This window comes from Dreissena polymorpha, chromosome 12 (assembly GCF_020536995.1).
Source record: "Dreissena polymorpha isolate Duluth1 chromosome 12, UMN_Dpol_1.0, whole genome shotgun sequence".
Classification (NCBI taxonomy): Eukaryota; Metazoa; Mollusca; class Bivalvia; order Myida; family Dreissenidae; genus Dreissena; species Dreissena polymorpha.
The window spans coordinates 23,736,596-23,761,216 of NC_068366.1; the positions used below are offsets into that span (position 1 = coordinate 23,736,596).

At 36.3% G+C, this 24,621-nt stretch overlaps 1 protein-coding gene across 1 annotated transcript in view; it reads right to left on the minus strand.

Moving 5' to 3' along the window:
- Positions 1-24,621, minus strand: part of LOC127854245 (DNA-directed RNA polymerase III subunit RPC2-like) — a 45,645-nt gene that overhangs the window by 15,559 nt on the left and 5,465 nt on the right. Inside the window, exons 5-23 of the mRNA XM_052389264.1 lie at positions 23,772-23,872; positions 22,503-22,718; positions 21,616-21,697; positions 20,554-20,703; positions 19,418-19,534; positions 18,427-18,612; positions 13,483-13,596; positions 12,352-12,462; positions 11,637-11,726; positions 10,612-10,774; positions 10,166-10,319; positions 8,977-9,150; positions 7,560-7,687; positions 5,635-5,720; positions 4,651-4,774; positions 4,031-4,189; positions 3,019-3,139; positions 897-1,040; positions 1-49 (exon numbers count right to left, since the gene is read on the minus strand). Coding sequence (XP_052245224.1) covers positions 1-49; positions 897-1,040; positions 3,019-3,139; positions 4,031-4,189; positions 4,651-4,774; positions 5,635-5,720; positions 7,560-7,687; positions 8,977-9,150; positions 10,166-10,319; positions 10,612-10,774; positions 11,637-11,726; positions 12,352-12,462; positions 13,483-13,596; positions 18,427-18,612; positions 19,418-19,534; positions 20,554-20,703; positions 21,616-21,697; positions 22,503-22,718; positions 23,772-23,872 — 2,469 coding nt within the window. The remainder of the gene's footprint in view (positions 50-896; positions 1,041-3,018; positions 3,140-4,030; positions 4,190-4,650; positions 4,775-5,634; positions 5,721-7,559; positions 7,688-8,976; positions 9,151-10,165; positions 10,320-10,611; positions 10,775-11,636; positions 11,727-12,351; positions 12,463-13,482; positions 13,597-18,426; positions 18,613-19,417; positions 19,535-20,553; positions 20,704-21,615; positions 21,698-22,502; positions 22,719-23,771; positions 23,873-24,621) is intronic.

A 24,621-nucleotide genomic window follows, 5' to 3' on the forward strand; every position in this document is an offset into this window, starting at 1 on the left:
CAAATCTGAAAATGGCATGTCAGCTTGTGGAACTATCAGGCCTGTAACCCTGTAAAAAAGTAAAATACAGGTCAAATATAATGAAATTAATGTACCAGGATGGATATCTTTGGCTTGTTGAGCGCTGCCATTACTAAAGTAAAACAAAAATTGTAAACACAAATCTTTCGTAGATTTTGTTGGATTCACTCAATCACTATATCAAATGTCCAATAAAAATGCAGTCCAAAGTGTTACATCAGACATTATAAAAAATCAAGCAATTTATGATCCATCAAATATGTACAATTTACAAATCTACAAAATTTCATTGTATTTCAACAAAATTAAGTAAATTACTGAATCAGCAAAGATTGACAAACTGAACAACAAGAGCTGGCTCAATTTTTTTTACAGTTTCATAGTATAATTTTAATATCTTCTGTCAGAGACCTAATGTAATTAACACAAAGATATATTTAAAGTTGGATATCTGTAGAAGTTACATAGTACATATAAACTAAATCCTGGAGTGCAAAATAGATTTTCAACTTGTTACCAATTAAAAGAGGATCTAATTGGCTAATGACTTTACTAAATAATACATAATTTTGTGCACAATAAGCAAACACTTCTTGTTTTTGGCACATACTAAATTGTCTGATATGGACTTTTCATGTAGTAATGCTTATGTGTTTTCTCAGATCAGCACATGCTAATCAGGGAAAATACTTTTCGCCTTTTCAATTAGAAGAAACTTCCTTTAAACAAATATTTCAGTAACAGCATAAAGTGTTGTCCCATATTAGCCTGTGCCGACTGCGCAGGCTAATCTTGGACAACACTTTATGCATATGCAGTAAGCCCCGTTTTTCCAGAGCGCTGCTCGTATGTTGTTATGGATATCAAGTGTTCACCCCTTCTGGCCATGTCTGCTGCTGAACTTGTCACCAATCTCTGGTCGTCGCGTCTGCCGCAGGAGGATCTTCACGAGGAACGGTTCCTCCGAGTTGGAGGTGATCATCACCTTCTCAACATACGAGGGGACAGAACCCTTGTACCTGGCACAGGCATGCGATAGTCATGTGACATTGAAAAGAAGTTTGAACAAAAAGAGTTGGATTTTTGTTAAATAAATTTGAGATCAAGGTCATCGTTGAAACTATGCATAGTTCCAATAAACTTGACCCTTAACCACTCACATTGACTTGTTTGAAGTCCCTTAAAAAATACAATTATATTAAAGACTTTTCTTACTACATTGCAGTTGTAAAGTTCAAGTTGTAAACACATCATTTCTAGCCCTACGGTACTAATGAGCAGCAAACAGGACAAAATCTGAACAGACTGCTGTTCTGATTTTATGCTAGTTGCATATAGCCAGTTTTGCTTTGCTTTTTAACAGGAAAGGGTTAAAAGAAGTTGGATTAAAAAGGGGCAGAATAAATTATACACATTCAGGATCAAGGTAGGTGGTAAACATATGCACAGTCACAATTAACGTTACCTGACACTTAAGCTAAGATCCACTAAATCTCAAAATTTAAATCTTCTAAATTAAATGTGTTCAACCTTTTCAAACCTAGTTCTCACATTTGTATTTTATTTTACAACAAGTGATCTACATATTTTTGAAACAAATGTTCTGATATGTTCAAGAATAATTATGTAAAAAAATACTTTAAGAGTGATGACCCAGTTAGAAGCTTGCATGAAAAATCAGTCAATTTATATCATGACCAAGCAATAAATGAGCTGTCATCTTTGATTTCTATTAAGAGACATGCTATCAACTAGAATGAATAATATTACAAAATCAACTTTACAAGATGAACATAAAAGTCCCTTATGAACAGACAAAGCCAAGCACTTGTCTGCATGAATCGATTGTTAAATTGCAGATTGTTAAGGCAATGGTAGTGTTGTCTGTTACAAATCATTACATGTATGATATAAATATGAGTCATGTTCTGAGAAAACTGGGCATAATGCATGTGCGTAAAGTGTCGTCCCAGATTAGCCTGTGCAGTCCGCACAGGTTAATCAGGGACGACACTTTCCGCCTAAATTGGATTTTTGCTAAGAAGAAACTTCATTTAAACAAAAAATGTCATAAAAGCGGAAAGTACCGTCCCTGATTAGCCTGTGCACAGGCTAATCAGGGATGACACTTTACGCACAAGCATTATGCCCAGTTTTCTCAGAATGCGACTCATATATAAAAACGGCATGTCTTTTATACATATCAATATCATTAACATGTAGCAACAAAATGATTTTGTGTCGCACCACACTCAAATATTGATAATATAAAATGATGTTTTGTACTGCTGAGGTAAGATTCCATTTCACAGCAAATGTGATTATATGAATAATCACTTCGGTCAGATTAATATTTATACGAACGCGATTCAACTTTGTTTATGAGGCAAAAAATTATATATTTAGTGTGTGCAAAAGCTATTTCTCTAGTCGTAAAACAGAACTGTCCAATAAAGGCACCCATGTTTTCCAACATGCAAGGATTTTTTTATTTTATGAGACTTCTGGGAAAATGCAGTGTCATAACGCTTCTTTCTGTCTAGACTGGATATTCGTTTTAAAGAGACCTTTAAATGAACAAGAGATGTGTTTGTCAAAAACACTATGCCCTCTACAGCTCCGCTTTGAAGCCATATATGTGACCTTTGACCTTGAAGGATGACGTTGACCTTGCACCACTCAAAATGTGCAGTTCCATGCAATACACATGCATGCCAAATATCAAGTTGCTATCTTCAATATTGCAAAAGTTATCGCAAAACTTTAAAAAGGTTAAAGTTTTGGGACAGACTGACAGACAGACACAAAGACAGGCTTAACACAATATACCCCCGATCATTCAATCTGGGGGCATAAAAATTCCATTAAAGCAGAAAGTTTTGTCCCTGATAAGCCCATGTGCACTGCATGTGCACTGCACACGCCAATCTGGGACAACACTTTAAGCATATGCATTAAACCCAGTTTTCCCAGGACAATGCTGAAACGTGTGCGTACGTTATTGGTACTTCCCGATAGTCAGTCTGCTTCTCTGCATCAGCGGAAGACTGCAGGGGACTGTTGGTCATCGTAGGCATCCACTTGTTGATAAACACCTGCTTGTTCTCAATCATCTCACCTGAAAAAGATTAACACATAATTGTTCTCAATCATCTCACCTAAAAGTGATTAACACCTGCTTGTTCTCAACCATCTCACCTGTAAGTGATAAACACTTGCTTGTTCTCAATCATCTCACCTGCAAGAGATAAACACCTGCTTGTTTTCAATCATCTCACCTGTAAGTTATAAACACCTGCTTGTTTTCAATCATCTCACCTGTAAGTTATAAACACCTGCTTGTTTTCAATAATCTCACATGTAAATGATATAATTTTATGCTAATAAACATTTACTGAAAGTTATAGGATACAAATAAAAAAGGTTGAGCAAGAGAGTGGAAATCATAGCAAGTACAAGGGCAATAACCCTCAAGTATCCGTTGGGATTTTGCTGGTTCTTGTACTGGTAATTGGCCTTTATTTTATGCTTACAACCATTTTCAGAAAGCTTGGTGAAAATCAGAAGAAATCTATTTCAGTTCAAGAGCAAAAATCATCGAAAAGCAATAATTTGAGGAATCCAAGTACATCGTTCCAAACTGCCCAGTGAGCTTTGACTGCTTGTTTTATACTGTAAATAAACATTAACAGAAAGTTTGGTGAAGATAAGATGAAAACATGTTGAGTTTGAGAGTGGAAACCCAAAAGAACTAAGAGATTGAAGTGGCATAAAAAAAAGCCTGGCTCTGTGAAAATGGAGTTAAATGCATGTGGGTAAAGTTTAGTCCCAGATAAGTTTACGAAGTCTGCACTGGCAAAGTAGCGACGACACTTTCCTCATTAACTTGATTTTTGCTTAGGAAAGACTTCCTTTTAACCGACTGCACAGGCTGCTCAGGGACAACACTTGACCCACATGCATTAAGCCCCATTTTCCCAGACCAAGGCTCAAATAATGTCCTTAGTACCAGGAGCACAGATCCCATCCGAGTCTAGTGCAGAATGTCTCCAGACGGGTTTGCGTGTAGCTGCGTCCACCATTGGTCCCATCACCTTGTCGAAGGTCTGGTTGGCATAGCGACGCAGCGTGGCCTGCTGCTTCTTGTACACCAGACAACGGCCAAAACCTGCAGGAAAATAGAGACTTTCTCATGTCACATTTTGTGTAGATTTAAACTGCAGGGAACTAAACTACATAATGAGTTATTTTAGCCAATATTATTATGTTCAAAATGTTATATCATGCTATAACTAGAGCTTTGTCACAGACGTGACAAATACCCCCACATGCCGCATTGACACAGAATATTTTGCATGTTGTCTATAACAAAAATCAGCGGACACCATGCTCAATGTTTAAAACGCACTAAGTGACCCTGTGACCTGGTTTTTGACCCTGCATGGCCCATGTTCGAACTTGACCTACACATCATCTAGATACAACTTGGCTAAAGCTTGCCCTATTTTCTTTTTCTAAGCCTCACCAGATCAACTTTTTCCATCTCCGCACCAACCATGTATTATCTATTTATGCTGTTTGTACATAGCCATTTCAAGCTTCTGAGTGGGAAAGGGTTAAGTATAATACCTCTGTCTAATGATGCCTTATTGATGACCAATGCATCCTCTATATCATATCCACTGTATGACATCACGGCCACTGTGGCATTCTGGCCTGCAGGGAGCTTGTCAAAGTTGATCAACTCTATTGTCTGCAAACACAAATGTTTTTTATCCCATCATCAGACGTGCGTTGTCGAAATAACTGTGGTATATATTTTCCTTTATTTCGGCAATGCTGAAATATAGCTGTCACTCTCGGCGGACCCTTATGTCAGTCATGGTCATATTACTCGGAATCAACTAAAAAGTAATCATTTTTAGTAAAATCGAATCAGATTCAACAAAACAAACAATTTGATACCAAGATGTAATATTTTAAACACAAAATGCAACACAAATAGCAAAAACACTTTTTTTTACAAATATTAAGTGCGCGTACTCATGACGTCATTATTAATACGTCAAACGACCAGTCATATTCTTTCCCGCTAAAGCTGCATTATTTTAGTATATTTTTCATTATTTCTTTAAAATCGGGGACGTAGAGTTATGATAAACAGAAAAACAGGTTAGTGCCTGATCTTCTTGTAATGTAATAGACTCGAACAAATAAAATAAACGATGTTTGCTTTAAATAACTTTGGGATTTTTCGTGTAGTTCAATTTTCATATTCTATTTTTAAAGAAATCTTTGACGACTAAGAACATTGATGGTATAAATAGAATACTAGGTCGTGCCGAATAAAGCAAAGTTTATTTTGCTCGGCCCAAAAATCTGAACCACTGGCCAAGGCTCGTGGTTCGGATTTTCTAAGCCTCGCAAAATAAACTTCGCTTTATTCGTCACCGACCTAGTCTCCTCTATATATACTGGATAAGAGTGATGTCTTCTTATAACCAAATAACAGGTTTGATACTTACTCAGTTTGTTTATTCAAACCACTTATTTCAGTTATTTTTGGTCAGATATTCTGTATGGACCCTTTTAAGTCATGAGAAGAACACCTGCCTTTGTCTTGACTAGGGGTGCCTGGGGGTAGCACAGAAGGTACATCAAGGTGTCGATACGGTTCCTCTGGTTGTAGGCAATAGTGCCTGCAAATACAAGAGTGTCGAAGTACAGGGTCGTTGCATTGGTTCCGTGAGTATAACACAGTGTGACAGTACATAAGCAAGGCAATTAACAAATAGAAGCATGAAAAGCCATGTGATAAACATGTCACTGATAATTAAGCAACTTGACTTAACACAATAAAGATTATTTTATTGTTCATTATAAAAAAAATATATCATAACTAATCTAAGTTTTTGGACACTTAAATGTCCAAATATTTAGATTCAAACATTTTTTTTTAAATACAGGTGTCCGAATATTTAGAAAAAACAAGATATGTGTTTGTCAGGAACAATATGTCCCCTTTTGCGCCGCTTTGAAGCTATATATTTGACCTTTGACCTTGAAGGATGAACTTGACCTTTCACCACTCAAAATGTGTAGCTCCATGAGATACATATGCATGCCAAATATCAAGTTGCTATCTTCAATATTGCAAAAGTATTCATTAAATGAGCGATTTAGATCCATATATTTGACCTTTGACCTTGAAGGATGACCTTGACCTTTCACCACTCAAAATGTGCAGCTCTATGACATACACATGCATGCCAAATATCAAGTTGCTATCTTGAATATTGCAAAAGTTATTGCAAATGTTAAAGTTGGGGCAAACAAACAAACACACAAACCAACAGACAGGGCAAAAACAATATGTCCCCCACTATAGTGGTGGGGAACATAAAAACTACAGGTATTCCAAAGACACTAAAATAATATTGGATTGATGATCCGATACAGGTATGCAATCTGTAAAGTGTCAATTGTTTCCATGAAGAATAGCATGTGCTTGTAAAATACCACAGCGTATAGTATAAATTACTTTTAGATATGCTTTCCTTTAGCTGTTGGGTGAAACCATTTTATTCAATCAGTATACATCATTATTCACCCGATAACACAAATAAAATGGTCAATTGCTTAAAGGCATTTGTGTGCCAGGTTTTATGACCTTAATTTGGTTGTAAAAACGCATGATCAAAGTGTCAACAGATAAGAGCAACAGGGCTAAATTGTTGTAAATAGTGTTGTGAAATAAAATGTCAGAAAATTTACAGTCAAATATTGCAGGTCAGAAATGTGGAACTTCAAAGGTGACTTCACACCATGATACCAAACACGTGTGTGAAGTTTCAGTTGAATACCTGTAGTAAATACGGTGATTTTGAAATGTTGCATGTTTACATAAACCAATTTTCTTAGTACAAAAAGGGGCATAAATTTAATACTGCTTAATTGTAGGTCAGAGTTATGGAACTTGGACAATGACCTCACACAATGAAGAAGAACACATGCGTGAAGTTTTAATTGAATAACTGTGGTAGAAACACTGATAAGGAGATGTTGCATGTTTTGCCTTTACCAATTCTCTAAGTGTAAGAAGTAACATAATTCTGCTAAATTGCAGGTCAGAGTTATGGAACATGGTTTGTGATATAACACAATGATCCTGGGCACATATTTGAGGTTTTAATTTATTAACAGTAGTAGAAACAGTGATTTGCAGATGTTACATGTTTACATAAACCAATGTTCTCATTACAAAAAGGGGATATTTCTGCCAAACTGCAGTTCAGAGTTATGGAGGTGACCTCACACAATGACCCAGAAAACAAGTGTGAAACGTCAGTTGAATACCTGTAGCAGGAAAACATGTGTAGTGATTCGGAGATTTTATCCTAACCAAAACATTAAGCTCAAGCTATCATTAGTATGAGTAATATAGGTTGGACTCTTAAGTGAATAGTTGGGTTATTGTGCTATGAGAAATTAATTGGGCAATTTGCTCTGCAAAATAACCGTAAAGACTGCACACTCACCCATGGCTTGTTTGCCCATAGCACACTGGTATGTGTTGCGTGGGGACTGGTTGTGGTGGGGGTAGGGGATCAGGCCTGCACACACGCCCAGGATGGTGAATGGCTCAATCTCCAGGTGAGTTGTGGACCTGTGACAGGCAGTAGAGAGGGAAAATGAGAATTGTTCTGGGAAAGCTGGGCTCAATGCATGTGTGTAAAGTGTTGTCCCAGATTATTCTGTGCAATCGGCAAAGGCTAATCAGGGACAACAATTTCTGCATGCATGGAATCTTTTAAAGGAAGTCTATTATAAATATAAATCAAGTTTGAGCACAAACTTTCCTCACAGATGTTTGCAAAGGCATATCTGGGACAACACTTTATGCACATGGATAAAGCACAGTTTTCCTACAACGAGGCTAAAAATCTCAATGGGCCATAACTCTGCAAAGATCAAGGTAAAAATTTCGCTCTTTACAGTCACCTACACAACAAGGAAGCAAACCTGTTAAAGTTTGTAAAATACCTGGTAATATGTTAAATAGTTAACTCAACATTTTGAAGTATACATAATAGAAAAAATATAAAAGGGCAATTATTCTACACAAATTGGTTACTGCCTTAATTTCTGTCAATAAGTATGGCCTTAATTCTTTCCTTTTAAATAAACTACATGTTAAATTTGTTCAATGGTATATATTTAAGCAATACCTACTCAGACATTTAAAAAAAGTTGAGACCATAAAATCAAATAATATATATAAAATAGTACAAAAAGATATATAATTTTGTATTTAAATATAAAAATAGTTGAAAATATAAACAAGAGCACCATATAACGGGTGCCAACGCTCGGCTACGGGTGCAGTTTTGAAAAAATAAAACCTTGTTAGAATTTTTTAATTTTGTTTAGAGGTCACAGTTACCTTGACCTTTGACCTAGTGACCCACAAATGGATGTGGCATGTAGAACTCATCAAGGTGCATCTATATATGAAGTTTTAAAGTTGTAGGTGGAAAAAAACTTTGATTTTAGAGCCAATGTTAAGGTTTGCTTCGAAACAGCCAAGCTGAAAATCCAAAAGTCCACCCAGTTTCAGGACACATATGCATGCCACATGATCTCATTCTCATAGAAAGCTATGAGTCAGTCATTTTCGCATTTACCTTTAGATACTCCACCAGACCCTATAATTTTATATAAGCCGCTCTCTGGGAAAACCAGGCTTAATGCAGTTGTCTCCCATGTCTTCCCAGATTAGCCAGTGAAGTCCCCACAAACTAATCAGGGAGGACACTTTCTGCCTTAAGTAGATTTTCATTTAGAAGAGACTTCTTTTAAAAGAAAAATACCATAAAGCAGAAAGTGTCATCCCTGATTAGCCTGTGAAGACTGCACAGGCTAGTCTGGGAAACACTTTATCCTCATTCCACTCACGGTGTGATCTCCTTCTCATAGAGAGCAATGAGGCAGTCGTTCTCCTCATTGACGTCGAGATACTCCACGAGGCCCTCCTTGAGGAAATCTTCAAAGCAGCGGAAGCCCTGGTTGAGCTCCTGAATGTGCTGGTTGGTCACCAGGGGCTTGCACTTCGTCACAATGATGTATGGCCTGAAATGAACAGGAGTAACAAGAATATGAGTCTGACCATGTTTCCAATGAACCCATCTTCAGAAAATGCAAATTATTGGAAAGCATAGATCAGTTTTAATGATATGAGCATCATTCTGGGATAATGGGGTTTAATGCATGTCTGTAACGGAGATCCAGATTAGCCTGTGCAGTCTGCAAAAACTGGATAGCTGGACTTTTGCTAAGAAGGGACTTCATTAAAAGAAAAATACCATAACAGCAGAAAGTGTAGTCCCTGATAAGCTTGTGACATTTGCACAGGCAAAGTTGGGACAACACTTTTCACAAATGCATTAAGCCCCATTTTCCCACGGCGAGGCTCATATAAGTAAAAGTGATCTATGTATCCAACTTACCGGTATGTGCGATGTCTATAGATGAATTTATTGTAAACAGGGGAAAAAAACATGTGAATAAAACAATTACTAATAAAATAACAATTATACTGTGAGAGATCAATGGACAAGGACTACCTGACAATATGCACATGACTCTTTGATAAAAGAAGCTGCATCAAACATTTCATGTTAATTGGGGTACCCGTATAAGTTTCAAAGATCTACCCGGTATATTGACAATGGGAATGTTAAATCTGTAACAAAGAGACATAACTGCATAATTATAATCTGGGCCTGAGTACTTGAGTATTTATGCATGAATAATTCCAAAATACCCTATACAAAATTTATATTCTTGCACTTGGAGTATGCATGTATTTGGGATGTATGTTGTTTGCAGCTTTTTATTAAAAGGGAAATTGCGTAAGTATTGTCTCTTGATTGTCATGTTTAATTTGCATACTGTTTCCTAGTCTAATGTAACTCGCAGTCTGTTTAGGTTTTATCCTGTTTGCTGTTCATCAGTATCTTAGGGATAGAAATGAACCTTTATTGAGAAAGGTGTTCAATTTAATTTGATGTTCAAGGAATTACAAACATGGGACAGTGTGTATCTGAGTGTCAAAGTGGTTAATCCAACGCCGGTATATACATACCTACAGACTCTGCCAGCATCTGAGGATATGTACACACATCTGTGGGACATGTTTGGGCAGATGGAGACAAACTCATTGATGTAACCTGCACGTCTCATCAGTCTAAAGGTCCTCACCAGGCGCTTGTAGTTACGGATGACACCAAGAATATTACCTGCAAACAGTTTCTTTCAATTTCCCTGCGTGTTCAATAAGTTTTGAAAATCTGTTTGATACCCATATACCTTACTTAGGCAAATCCTTGTTCAGCTCAATAATGTTGTATCACATGGTATATACAATATTCTTTACACCACTCTGATTATACATTCATTTTGAATTTTTAAACAAACTACTTTCCAGTTAAACAACATTTCAGCAAGCATTTTTTTAAACAATTTCATGAAAACAGGACCCATTCTGAAAGTTGTGAAATAAAACCACTGCTTGATAATGAAAATACTCACCATTAAGGAACACAGTGAAGACGTATTTGCTGGTGATTTCAGCGCCACTCAGTAGCTGGATGTCTTCCACGCCGAGGTTGAACGCCAGGCGGATGATCGGACCCTCGTCATGGTCTGTGGTAATGTGGGTCATCAAGGCAAGGTTCTTTACAAGCCCACAAGCCTGAAACAAGGACTCGTGTGAGCCTCGTTATGGAAATCTGAGCCTTATGCACAAGTGTAAAGTGTCATCCCAGGGTAGCCTGCGCTCTCTGCACATGCTAATCAGGGAAAATGCTTTCCACCTTAACTGGATTTTTGTTTAAATGGGACTTCCTTTAAAATAAAAATTCCATAAAGGCAGAGCATGTTGTCCCTGATTAGCCTGTGCAGACTGCACAGGCTATACTGAGATGACACTTTAGACACATGCAAACATTGGGCTTGGCTCTATTTTAACTTTTGAACATAGATATTACTTTTAAAGTTTGTAGAGAACCACGATACAACCTTGTGGTTTCAGAGCAAAATATTCTACAAAAGTTTTGTTGCTTGATAATTCTATATAATAATTTGTTCCCAAATGTGTCTGCATTTATGACCAAAGGATAATTATTTGATGAAACTATGTAGTTGGCCAGTATATAATGTTACATACCAAATATAACACATTTGGATGTTCCAGTTTCTAAGATGTGAGTCAATAGCAGCAATAAGGTTTTGGAAATACTTAGCTGTAAAGGGGCATAACTTTTGTAATTTCTAATGCAGTGCGATACATAAATATCAAAATTCTTATCATAAGAAACAATCTCTTAAAGTTTTCAAGTTTAAATTTTGTACGTTGAAAAGTGCAGAAGAACTTCTGCTGACAAGTTTGTGTAAATTCTAGGTTGAAAAAACGGGGTATAACTTTTGTCATTTCTAATGAAAGAGGATAAAAATCACACATGCACAACCTTATATGCTAGAAAGTTTACCTATTCTGTAACTGGTAACATAAGCAGGTTTGTAAAACTAGACCAACTAGGTTGTGTGTATGTTACCTCCCCTTCTGGTGTGTCAGACGGGCACAGCATACCCCACTGTGAGGGCTGTAGGGACCTGGGTCCACTCACTTTACGCGTCTTTTCAAACTGTAACACATAACAATTCATTAATAACAATGTTGAAACATCTTCCAATAACTGGAAAAATAAAAGAAATCCGGGCACAAATCACTATATGCATTTTATGTAACATTATCACACAGCATTTACTACGACTGAATTCACTCAATGTATAAATACAAATCTTTACAATGACAAACATACTTTGGAGGCAGTATAATTTAACTTTCACTTATATGTACAAGTGTTTGTCATCAAAATATGCAGTTTCCTTCAATGACATTTACACAAATAAAGTTGCAAATTTTCTTTTTTTACCTCTGGAGTGTCTTTAATCACAAAACCAAGACAATAGTACTTGAAGAGATAATACACTTAACTCGCATTTTTTACATACCAGTTGCACAAAAATAACACCCTCTATGAAAATGGAGCTTAATGCGTGTGCAAAATGTGTTGTCCCATATTAGCCTGTGCATTTTGCACAGGCTAATCAGGCGTGACACTTTCCGATTTCATTGTATTTTCCCTTTAAATGAAGTATCTTCTTAGCAAAAATTCAGTTTAGGCGGAAAGTGTCGATCCTGATTAGCCTGTGTGGACTTCCAGGGTTTTCAAAGCGCGGCTGAATTTGTTGTTGCCGACATATTACCTGTGACGAGATCCTGGTCATCATGCCAAGTGCTGAGATGTAGGAGAGGCGTGTGAGGACCTGAGTGACACCTGCACGGTCCATCTTGAATCGCTTGATCGTCCAGTTACCCTGGGGAGAAGAATTAGCTATAGTGACCCACGCTCTGGGTAAACAGGGCTTAATGCATGTGCGTAGTGTTGTGCCAGAGTAGCCTGCGCAGTCCACAGTGCAGACTGCACATGCTAATTCTGGACGACACTTTACGCACATGCATTAAGGCCCATTTCCTAGAGCCTGGTTCATATGGTTTCATATTTTATTTTATACATTATCTCTTCTATATCACTTTAATGTGTGAAAAAGTGTATTTTGCATGGAAGGTACATACAATGTGTAGAGTCCATTTAGAAATTTTCAGAAAAATGTGCTATTTTATGTATTAAATTATCAAATATGGTATGGGAAACAACACTTGAGCATTTTTTCTGTAATGGTAAGTGGGAAAAAAATCTTTTTTGACAGTCTGCATCAAGAAAACATGTGTCCACAGAGAACAGATGTGGATACATTTCTTATTCTCAAACTTCCATATCACAAACAGACTGTTTATGACCCAATTTGACCTTTGTTGTCTAAGTATGACCTTGACCATTAAGGCAATCAGACATGCCATACTCTCTCGACTCATGTAGTCATTTGTGGTAAGTTATTTTTAAATTTCATGATGGATCACAAAGTTAAAGACCAGACAAGCTGTTTTATGACCAATTTGACAATTGACCTCTAGGAGCGACCTTGACCTTTGAGGTAGGGAGAAAAGTTTTACATGAGTCCTGTCTCCTTCTGATGGATTGCATTTTAGCCCATTTATTTTAAAGTCCATACACATATTGCAAAGTTATGGCTGAGACAGGAAACTTAGAACAGTCTTAAAGATGAGCTCCTGGACAGTGCAAATGCTGTTTGCTGTGAAGCTAATGTGCATAAATTAACAAACGTTTATTTGATAACATTTATTTTATGAATGCAAACATGATGAAATCAAGAATTAAAGCTCACTATTGCTCTCAGTTCTCAAGTCAAATATTAAGCCAGAAGGAAAAAGAAATCAAGAAGAAAATAGAGATATATTTCTCCTTTCTCACATACTGTAGATATTGCCTGTACAAGGCCGTTGGTAATCTGGTCCTGACGCATATGCTTCACGATGTCAAACTGGGCCGCTCTGGGTTTGGGAATCGTTACATCTGCTATCTTCTTCAGCTGTAAACACCATTTATAATATGAGCCCCTCACAAGGAAAACTGCACAGGTTTATAAGGGACGCCACTTTTGGCTCTTATGGAAATTGTTGTGAAATAAAGGAAGTCTCCTCTTATAAAAAATCCAGTTAAAGCAAAAGTTTTTTCAATGATAAGCCGGGACAACACTTAACACGCATGCATTTAGCCCAGTTTTCTATGGCCCATATAAAAACAACATAAATGTAAATGATAAACCATATAACCATTTCATTAATATTAACATATAACAGTAAACAGATTTGAAAACATCAAGAAAGGAAAATAAGAATTGTTATTACAGACACATAAATTTTATTACATATTATTTTCATTTGTTCCCAAAAAGATTGTTGATATTTGGGATGGCATACTGTACCAGAGTGTGATAATTTGTCAAGTATTAAACAGAGAATTCTGTGTAGGACGATCTCAATTATCCTAAAGTAACTTATAACTTACTAAATATTTTACTTGATGATTATCAAACACAATTCAACATATTTCTTTTGGATACAATTATACATTAAGGGAACTTAAAAAAAAGGTCAATACTTTACAAAGACAGGAAAAGAAAATCTAAATCTTTTTAGGTCATTTTTTTTTAATGTGTTAAATTTCTTAAACAAACATACACATATGTTAACAAATCTTGATATTTTACACAGACCATACAGACACGTAAATGACAACAAAACTATTTAAAACATTTTATTATGCAACTGTCATGACAACGACCCAATAACAACTGTCTGATACTTTGTGTGTTATGTAAGCATCTGATAACACAATTACAGACTCGCCCACATATGAAGTTAACATGCAGTGTTGACTGGTTCTTAAGTCAATCCCACTTGAAACTATTTTTTGTAAGAATTTAATTCAAAAGTACACAAAACAAGGATTAGGATCAGAGGTGTAAAAAGCGTTGATTAAAGAGGGACATGATGATTTCTGACAAAAAAATAAGCCAATAGTTCAAACAATTCACATCTTAAAAAAGTACCTGAATAAATTAAAAAATGTTTTGTTCAACAATTACAATCTGAACAATTTACTGTAAAAGATAGATCATGTGCATGTTTAAATGCATAATTTAAGTCTTACATTAAAATCCACACTCCACAATAATCCACTGTGATAATGTTTCAATCATTTTTAAACCATTATTTTCTCTGTGTTTGCGACAGTGTAACACATCTTTTGTACTACACATTTGAGTTTTTTATGTTGCTTGAAGCCATTAATTTCTCACAACTTTGAGTTTCGCAATATATCTACGTCATGAAACTGATGGGTATCTTAATTACTGCACAATACTATTTCTGGTTTTAAATGATCATTTATTTAATTTCTTGCATGTCCCCATAATTTAAATGCATACATACATCACAAACGTGGCAATTTTTTTTGACCTTTGACCTTGAAGGATGACCTTGACCTTAAAGGATGACCTTGACCTTGAACTTCCACCACTCAAAATGTGCAGCTCCATGATAACACCGCTTTGAAATATAAAAAAAAGACCTTTGACCTTGAAGGATGACCTTGACCTTGAAGGATGACCTTGACCTTCCACCACTCAAAATGTGCAGCTTCATGAGAACGCCGCTTTGAAATTTTTATTATTATTTTTTTGACCTTGAAGGATAACCTTGACCTTGAACTTCCACCACTCAAAATGTGCAGCTTCATGATAACGCCGCTTTCAATTATAAAATAAAAAAATTGACCTTTGACCTTGAAGGATGATCTTGACCTTGAACGATGACCTTGACCTTGAACTTCCACCACTCAAAATGTGCAGCTTCATGATAACGCCGCTTTGAAATTATTTATTTTTTACCTTTGACCTTGAAGGATGACCCTGACCTTGAAGAATGACCTTGAACTTCCACCACTCAGATGTGCAGCTTCATGAGAACGCCGCTTTGAAATTTTCAAAAAAAAATATTGACCTTTGACCTTGAAGGAAGACCTTGACCTTGAACTTCCACCACTCAAAATGTGCAGCTTCATGAGAACACCGCTTTGAATTTTTTTATTTTTTTTTTACCTTGAAGGATGACCTTGACCTTGAACTTCCACCACTCAAAATGTGCAGCTTCATGAGATACACATGCATGCCAAATATCAAGTTGCTATCTTCAATATTAAAAAAGTTATGGCCAATGTTAAAGTTTTCGGTTGGACAGACGCCATATATTTGACATTTGACCTTAAAGGATGACCTTGACCTTCACCTTTCACCACTCAAAATGTTCAGCTCCATGAGATACACATGCATGCCAAATATCAAGTTGCTATCTTCAATATTGAAAAAGTTATGGCCAATGTTTAAGTTTTCAGACGGACAGACACCCTAAATTTGACATTTGACCTTGAAGGATGACCTTGACCTTTCACCACTCAAAATGTGCAGCTCCGTGAGATACACATGCATGCCAAATATCAAGTTGCTATCTTCAAAAGTGAAAAGTTATGGCCAATGTTAAAGTTCTTTTCGGACGGACTAACAGACTGACTGACATACTGACGGACAGTTCAACTGCTATATGCCACCCTACCGGGGGCATAAAAATTATTTTTTGGGGGTAGGGGGTGGGGGGGTATAGTGTGAGGGTGTGGTGGTCATTTATTACATGATCTTTAATTAAAAAAAATTACATAATGGGGGGGGATTGAGGGGGGATTCGGGGGGAGGGGGGGCGTGGGGGATGGTTTGGGTGGAGTCTATTGTGGTATGTCAGGTAAGAGTTGTTTTGTCAAAGTATCAATCGAATCTAATCATAAATAAAGAAGTTATGGCCATTTTAGCAATATTTAACAATTTGACCTTGAGAGTCAAGGGCATTCAAAGTTCAAGGTAAAATTCAACTTGCCAGGTACAGTACCCTCATGATAGCATGAAAGTATATGAAGTTTAAAAGCTATAGCCTTGATACTTTAGAAGTAAAGTGGATCTAAACACAAAATGTAACCATATATTCAAAGTTACTAAGTAAAAAAAGGGCCATAATTCCGTCAAAATGACAACCAGAGTTATGCAACTTGTCCTTTACTGTCCCCTTATGATAGTTTGCGAGTGTTCCAAGTATGAAAGCAATATCTATGATACTTTAGGGGTAATGTGGACCAAAACACAAAACTTAACCAAATTTTCAAGTATAAGGGCCCATAATTCTGTCAAAATGCCAGTCAGAGTTACATAACTTTGCCTGCACAGTCCCCTTACGATAGTTAGTAAGTGTTGCAAGTATGAAAGCAATAGCTTTGATACTTTAGGAATAAAGTGGACCTAAACACAAAACTTAACCAAATTTTCAATTTTCTAAGTATAAAAAGGGCACATAATTCTGTCAAAATGCCAGTCAGAGTTACATAACTTTGCCTGCACAGTCCCCTTATGATAGTTAGTAAGTGTTGCAAGTATGAAAGCAATAGCTTTGATACTTAAGGAATAAAATGGACGTAAATACAAAACTTAACGAAAATTTTCAATTTTCTAAGTATAAAAAGGGCACATAATTCTGTCAAAATGCAAGCCAGAGTTATCTAACTTTGCCTGCCCAGTCCCCTCATGATAGTAAGTAAGTGTACCAAGTTTGAATGCAATAGCATTGATACTTTATGAGAAAAGTGGACCTAAACGCAAAACTTAATCGGACGCCGACGCCAAGGTGATGACAATAGCTCATAATTTAAAAAAAAAAAATAGATGAGCTAAAAATGCACTAATCATTTCCCCAAAAAGTTAAATCATCTGTATAAACATTCTAAATGTAAGGGCATTGCACGGGAATGAAAGACTCACTTGTGAAGTACTCAACTGGTTCTAATTTAAAATCTATATGATTCGATATTTTGTGCTTTTGTTTTGTGTTTACATTTAGAACATTTGAACCCAACTGAGCCCCGTTCTGAGAAAACTGGTCATAATGCATGTGCGTAAAGTGTTGTCCCAGATTAGCCTGAGCAGTCCGCACAGGCTAATCAGGGACGACCCATTCCATCTAAATTGGATTTTTGCTAAGAAGAGACTTCATTTAAACGAAAAATGTCATAAATGCAGAAAGTGTCGTCCCTGATTAGCCTGTGCGGACAACACAGGCTAATCGGGGACGACACTTTACGAATATGCATTATGCCCAGTTTTCTCAGAACAAGACTCAACTGTTCATGAAGACTGCAGACGTCTGTTTGTATGTGTTAACAGATAAAATGAAGTAACATTATTTTAATTATGCTTAATCTCACTTCAAGAACCACTTTCTAGCTGTAATTATTTTTTGTTTATTAATTAACTATGTGCTAAAATGTTATCATTAATGACTTAATCTAGAACTTTTTTGAATGTGTAATATATCAATACACATTGATCCACGTACACGTCATCAGGCGGTCTCATTTGCATATTGTGTAATACTGAAAAGTTTTCTAACAACAAAAATAATACATGGTTGCTGTCTTTAATAAAATATTGAAATCTGACTCAGATAATCTGGGCTGGAAAGCTTTGGCAAGCCTGTCCTTCCCTATGCCAATATCATCCTCATCAGGGATCAATCTGTTATGATAAAACAGTAACCATGACTTCTCTATTAATCTTCTCTGTGTTAAACTTCTCGGACTCGAGAGCCTATCAATAGGCCTGAGGCTTTCGATGCAATTAAGCTAAAATAAATAGGTTTAAAACTAAACTTCATGGTAATATGAGCCATGTTCTGGGAAAAAGAGCTTAAGACGAGTGCGTATAGTTTTGTCCCAGATTAGCCTGTGCAATCCACACTGACATCAAACCAGACTCCCTCACCTCAGTATTAAACTTCTTGAAGAGGTCTTCAAACAGCAGTGATATCAGTGACCCGGCTAGCTCAAGTCTCTTGTTGCCATAGTAATCCCTGTCGTCTCCCTTGACGAGGCCCTGCTGGGCCTGTATGACACGACGCACCATCAGGCCCAGATACACTGCCTTCATCTTGAAGTTCCACTCCACCACCTACAGCCGAAAATGACGTCATTTTTATTGTTGCAATGTTGGTAATTTTACTGCAGTATGTTCATGAATTTAAATGTTTAAGTAACCGGGCATTAACTATCTTTTATACCAAGCAAAATATACATAGGTAACCTAACCATATAAATAACTGCGGTAATCTAATTTATACAATTAGCTGCTTCAGTCACAAACAAGGCTGCAGTTTAATACAAGGCTGCAACTTTGCCACTTTAAAAAAGTTCGTTTAAATGGTATAAGTTAAGGCTATTAGCATAGAGCAAGAACAAGGTAGCCACTGTTTTGAAGTAAAATTCACAGATTTTCCACTTCATTTATTGTCAAGTGCACAGAGAAATCAAGCTTTTGGACGAGATACAAAATCCTGCAATACAATACAATAAATTTTGTCATAGACTGAAATTCACTTATGCTATGTGGTTCTTATTTTATCAGAGATTGAACTGTTGATACCATAAGTTGACCATTGGTAAAGATTTATGTTTTCTGTGAATGACAAATTTGAGCCTGGCTCTAGTAAATGAGGCTTCATGCATGTGAATAAGGTGTCGTCCCAGATTTGCTTCTACAGTCTGCACAGGCTTATCAGGGTAAAAACTTTTCCCCTTTAAGGAGTTTTTTGTTCAAAGGAAGAGTTGCCTTAACGTAAAAACGGTCTAAGGGGAAAGTGTCATCCGTGATTAGTGCAAACTGTACAAGCTTATCTGGGAAGACACTTTCCACATATGCATTAAGCCCAGTTTTCCAAAAGCGAGCCTTAATTACAATTAATGACCAATTCTCATACTGGCACATGAGATAGAAGGACCCCATGTAGCACGTCTCTCGCCTCGTCCACTTTTGTCTTCTTTGGACCGCCCCACATACGACGTTGACGGATACGGTTGCCAATGTACTTCAACGCCTGACAGAAACAAGTGCACAAACACATTGTGTTAAGATTTTCAAGGTATTTGAATACCTGTCAGATAACAATTATGACACATAAATTGCGAAGGTTTCCATCTCAATGTACTTGAATTCTTTCTGGAAATAATGATAACATATCTTTTTTAAGAGAGCATTTTTTACACAAAAATCATTTCCTGAACTTCCTTGTCATTATTGATTTTACAATTGGTTTAAAACCTTTTATTTTAGCTCTATTGAATAGAAAGCCTCAGACATGGGTTCGTATCCTGGGCCTCGGTGTCCTTGGGAGAGATCTTAAGAATGCTTCCTCAGTGGGATCGAACCCATGACCACCCGGTCGCAAGGCGGACACCATATCCACTACACCACAGTGACCTTTACAATTTGATTTTACAATTAGTATTACATGTGCTGTTGGTTTCATCAGATGGTTCATAGCTCTGAAAGTATTCAGACATAGCATAATTTTTTTTAATACACTAGCTAAATTTTTAATCATTTGAATTGCTCATTTAAATATCATATTACATGTACAGAATGATACTATCAGTGATCAATTCCAAGGCAGGCATTATAAAAAAAATAATGGTTAATATAAACAAGAATACCATAGAGTGTGTGTGTATGGATTATTACTTTAGAAAATAACAAGAGATGTGTTTGTCAGAAACACAATGCCCCCTACTGCGCCGCTTTGAAGCCATATATTTGACCTTTGACCTTGAAGGATGACCTTGATCTTTCACAACTTAAAATGTGCAGCTCCATGAGATTCACATGCATTCCAAATATCAAGTTGCTATCTTCAATATTGCAAAAGTTACCCGCAATGTTAAAGTTTTTGGATGGACGGACATACTGACGGCTTTGAAGCCATATGTTTGACCTTTGACCTTGAAGGATGACCTTGACCTTTCACCACTCAAAATGTGCAGCTCCATGAGATACACATGCATGCCAAATATCCAACGGCACTTAACGCACATGCATAAAGCGCCATTGATCACATACCTGTAGCTGAGTGAAAACGCCCGCCTTATGGCATTCCTCTAGACACGGGGCCACTGCCCCTAGCACCGACTCTTCACTGCCTATCATCTGAACAAACTCCTGCTCACACTCGAACCCCATACCTTTGAAGATAATCGCTATGGGAATGTCCTGTAAATTTAATTTGATTGGAATACATATTACATATAAATCAGTTTCTAACAAGACTATTGCCAAGCAATATAGTCCCCTACCGGCTCCACCATTGTCAGAATTTCCACCATTGTCAGATTATTATTTATTTTTTTTTTGCCATAGCAACCAGAATTTTTTACGTAGGAACAAAATGAAATGATGTGCATAATGTCCATATTGCCATCTATCCATGTTTCAAGTTTCATGAAAAAATATTAAGAACTTTTAAAGATATCTCAGGATCCAGAAAACCATCATTTTCAGCAGTATTTCTAGCCTATTTGTTGCCATAGCAACCAGAATTTTTGACGTAGGAACAAAATGAAATGACATGCATAATGTCCATATTGCCATCGATCCATATTTAAGTTTCATGTAAAAATATTAAGAACTTTTAAAGTTATCGCTGGATCCAGAAAAGTGTGACTGACTGACAGACTGACAGACAGACAGAGCACAAACCATAAGTCCCCTCCAGTGAAACCGGTAGGGGACAATAACCGTCTAATTAAGAACAACAAACTTTTGATCACTGATGTCTTGAGGAGGTTATTGCAATTAAGGATTATGGTATGGTTGCCATGTTCATTTAGATAAAATGTGTGGGGACAAATAATAAATAATCAGCGGAAACGTAAAATTTACAAAAAGTAAGAAAATTTCCTGATCTTCTATGCCTTACGTACACCCTGATATAAAAATGACAATACAATAATTTGCCATTAAAATAGTTGGTATATCCAAATTAACAAAGTTAAGATTTAAGCATCAATTTATAATGAATAAAATATCATAGAAATCAAAGCGATTTGAAGCAAATGTTTGTATCATAAGAATTGGGCATGCAAACATTTTCCATAAAGTAGTTAACTTATATTAATAAAGTACCTCTGAAAACGAGTTCTGCTTCATGTAGTACTTGTCATGCTTGACTATTACATCAGTCTTAGTCTTTCTCTCATGAGTTGAGCTGTAATTAAACACAAAGGCATCAATATGACTGCCAGCTGTATGACCCCCATAATAGAAGCACAGTGGCTTTAAATATGAGCCTTGCTATGGGAAAACAGGGCTTAATGCAGTTTGCACAGGCTAAGCTGGGGCGACACTTTCTGCATAAACTAAATTTTCCTGAGTGTTATAATAAGCATTTTTTAAGCAATAATACTGATATTTTTCCTTATGTTTTCTTTGTAAATTAAGATAGAAGGTACTGTGTTTGTCACATCTCAGCTACAGTAGCTATTAACGACCCAATTAAAATACATAATTGTCTATAATCTACCAAGTGGGAAACATTTAAATAAAAAAAGACATCTAGTAGATGATTAAAAATTCATATGTGCTAGGCACACAAATACTTATCATAAATTGCAGGTTGTTTTTTTGCGCTTGTTTTTGTTTATGGTACTTTTCAAATGTGGGGTTGACTTAAAAATAATTTCACTGATACCTCATCACAAATGAGATACAATATTTTTAACACAATTGTAATTTCGAAATGTTTCCATTGAATATGTACAATGTACAATGATATGAGTGTCTCTCTAGGAATACAGGATTTTAAACATGTATAAGAGTATCGTCCAACTTACCGCCTAAACTGGATTTTTGCTTAGAAGAGACCCCCATTAAACGAAAGCTACCATATAAGCCTAAAGTGTTGTCCCTGATTAGCATGTTCAGACAGCACATGCTAATCTTGGACAACACTTTACATTCATGCATTAAGCCCCATTTTCCCACTGCGTGGCTCACATTGATTTCCTACCTACCTAGTCACAGAGCACACGACACTCCCTTTCCTGCCGACGTCAGTGTCCACGATCATCCTGTTCTTAGAGAGCTGTTCCTGAATGAGTACCACCTTCTCTGTCCCCCTGACGATGAAGTAGCCCCCTGGGTCCATGGGGCACTCGTTGAGCTTGGCCATCTCTGCAGGACTCTTGGCATGCAGCACGCAGTTGGAACTCCTCAGCATGATGGGCATTCTGTGGGGAAAAGTTATTAACCCTTTACCCCATAAGAACCAAAGTGAACATGGCTATGTTCAAACAGCATAAAAACAGAACAGCCTGTGAGTAACTCGCCGTCTGTTCAGGTTTTATGCTGTTTGCTGCTCAGCAGTATCTAAGGGTTGGAAATAAAGCCTTTAAAACTTGAATTAAGTAATGAAGGTATTTAATTAAATATAACTTTCTATGGGACTACAAATGCGTCAAAATAAACATCTAAGTGGTAAAGGGTTAATGTTGCTATTTTATGCCATTTGTAAGCATGATCTTATGTTTTAACCCTTTACCACTCAGAAACGCACTTTGACGAGTTTGTAATCAGTTAGAAAATCAAATTAAATTAAAGACCTTTCCTACAAGATTCAAGTTCTCAAGGCTTCATTTCCAATCCTTAAGTAATGATAAGCAGCAAACAGAATAAAATCGGAACATAATTTAAGTTACTGTACTTGCTATACTGTTCTGGTTTTATACTGATAGCATATATAGCTATTTTCATTTTGATTCTGAGTGGAAAATGGTTAAGTCAAATGCTAAAGTAGGTCTTTTTTGCACAAAAGTACTTAAACCCAAGTACTTATTAGCTGTAATTGGCATTTTGTACATAAAACAGACCCAAATGAATCTAAAAAGTTGCAATTTTCTTTCAACACTTTCCCACTCAGCAAGTAAGTGTAAATGGCTATGTGCAAACAGCATAAAACCAGAACAGCCTGCGAGTAACTCACGCCATTCAGGTTCTATACTGTTTGCTGCTCATCAGTATCTAAGGTTTGGAAATGAAGCCTTTAAAACTTGAATCTAGTAAGAAAGGTCTTAAATTAAATTTAATTTCCTAAGGAACTACAAATGCGTAAAAATACGTATTTAAGTGTTAATAACATCCAAGGTACTCTAAACATCTTCCATATATCTTACCAATATTTTATGACCCATTTAATGTTCAATTTTCTTTACTGATGGCAGAGACAATGTTGTCCTAATCTATATTTATACAAAAAACTCCATATCCTTATACAGTGTCCCTACCTCCCTATGAGCAGGTTGTTACGCACAATTCGCTGATTGCCTCGCGTGTACTCGATATCCACTGTGATGGGTGCTGAGTAGGTCATGTCTCGTAGACGACACTAGCATTTTCAAAACAAATTAAAACAACATGACTATAATTATGAATTATTGAAAATAAGGACAAAGTTTTTCAACAGACTACATTACAGAATAGTTCTATAAAACACAAATGCAATATAAAGAGGAAAAAACTTTAAGAACATCAATTATTATTTATGATAATGAACGTCAATGATTAATTATTTATGATAAAGAACATCAATGATGAATGAATTATGATTATTTGTATCACTGCAACAGACAAACTACAAATTAAAATCATTACAGTTCCGATACAACAAAGGTCACGGGATTCACTGATTGACATTCATCTGGATCAAGATATAACTTATAATATGTATGTGTTAGCATAGCTTGGCAATCTCAAAACACGTTATTTACCTACCTTTTTTTGCATTTATATGTGTTATATCCATGTGTCATATATTGGTAAATCAAATAACATTATTCCATGTTCGTATTTTCAAATGGGTATAAATACATGTGTAATCCTATAAGCATTTTATATTCGTGCAAAGTTAACAAATTCTAGCCGCAAATAACCAGTTCTGATGTATTTCATGTAAATCCTTTGTCGTCATTAAAAGCATGCGAAAATCAGACTTCATTTATAACATGACTTCATATATCCTTGGGGAAAGTGTAGACTTTAATATTTGATTGATGAATAAAAACTTTGTAGTGCAGAAAACGTTGAAATCTTAAAAAAAAAATAGAGCTTTTTTAAAAAGTGGAAACCTGTCTTCGT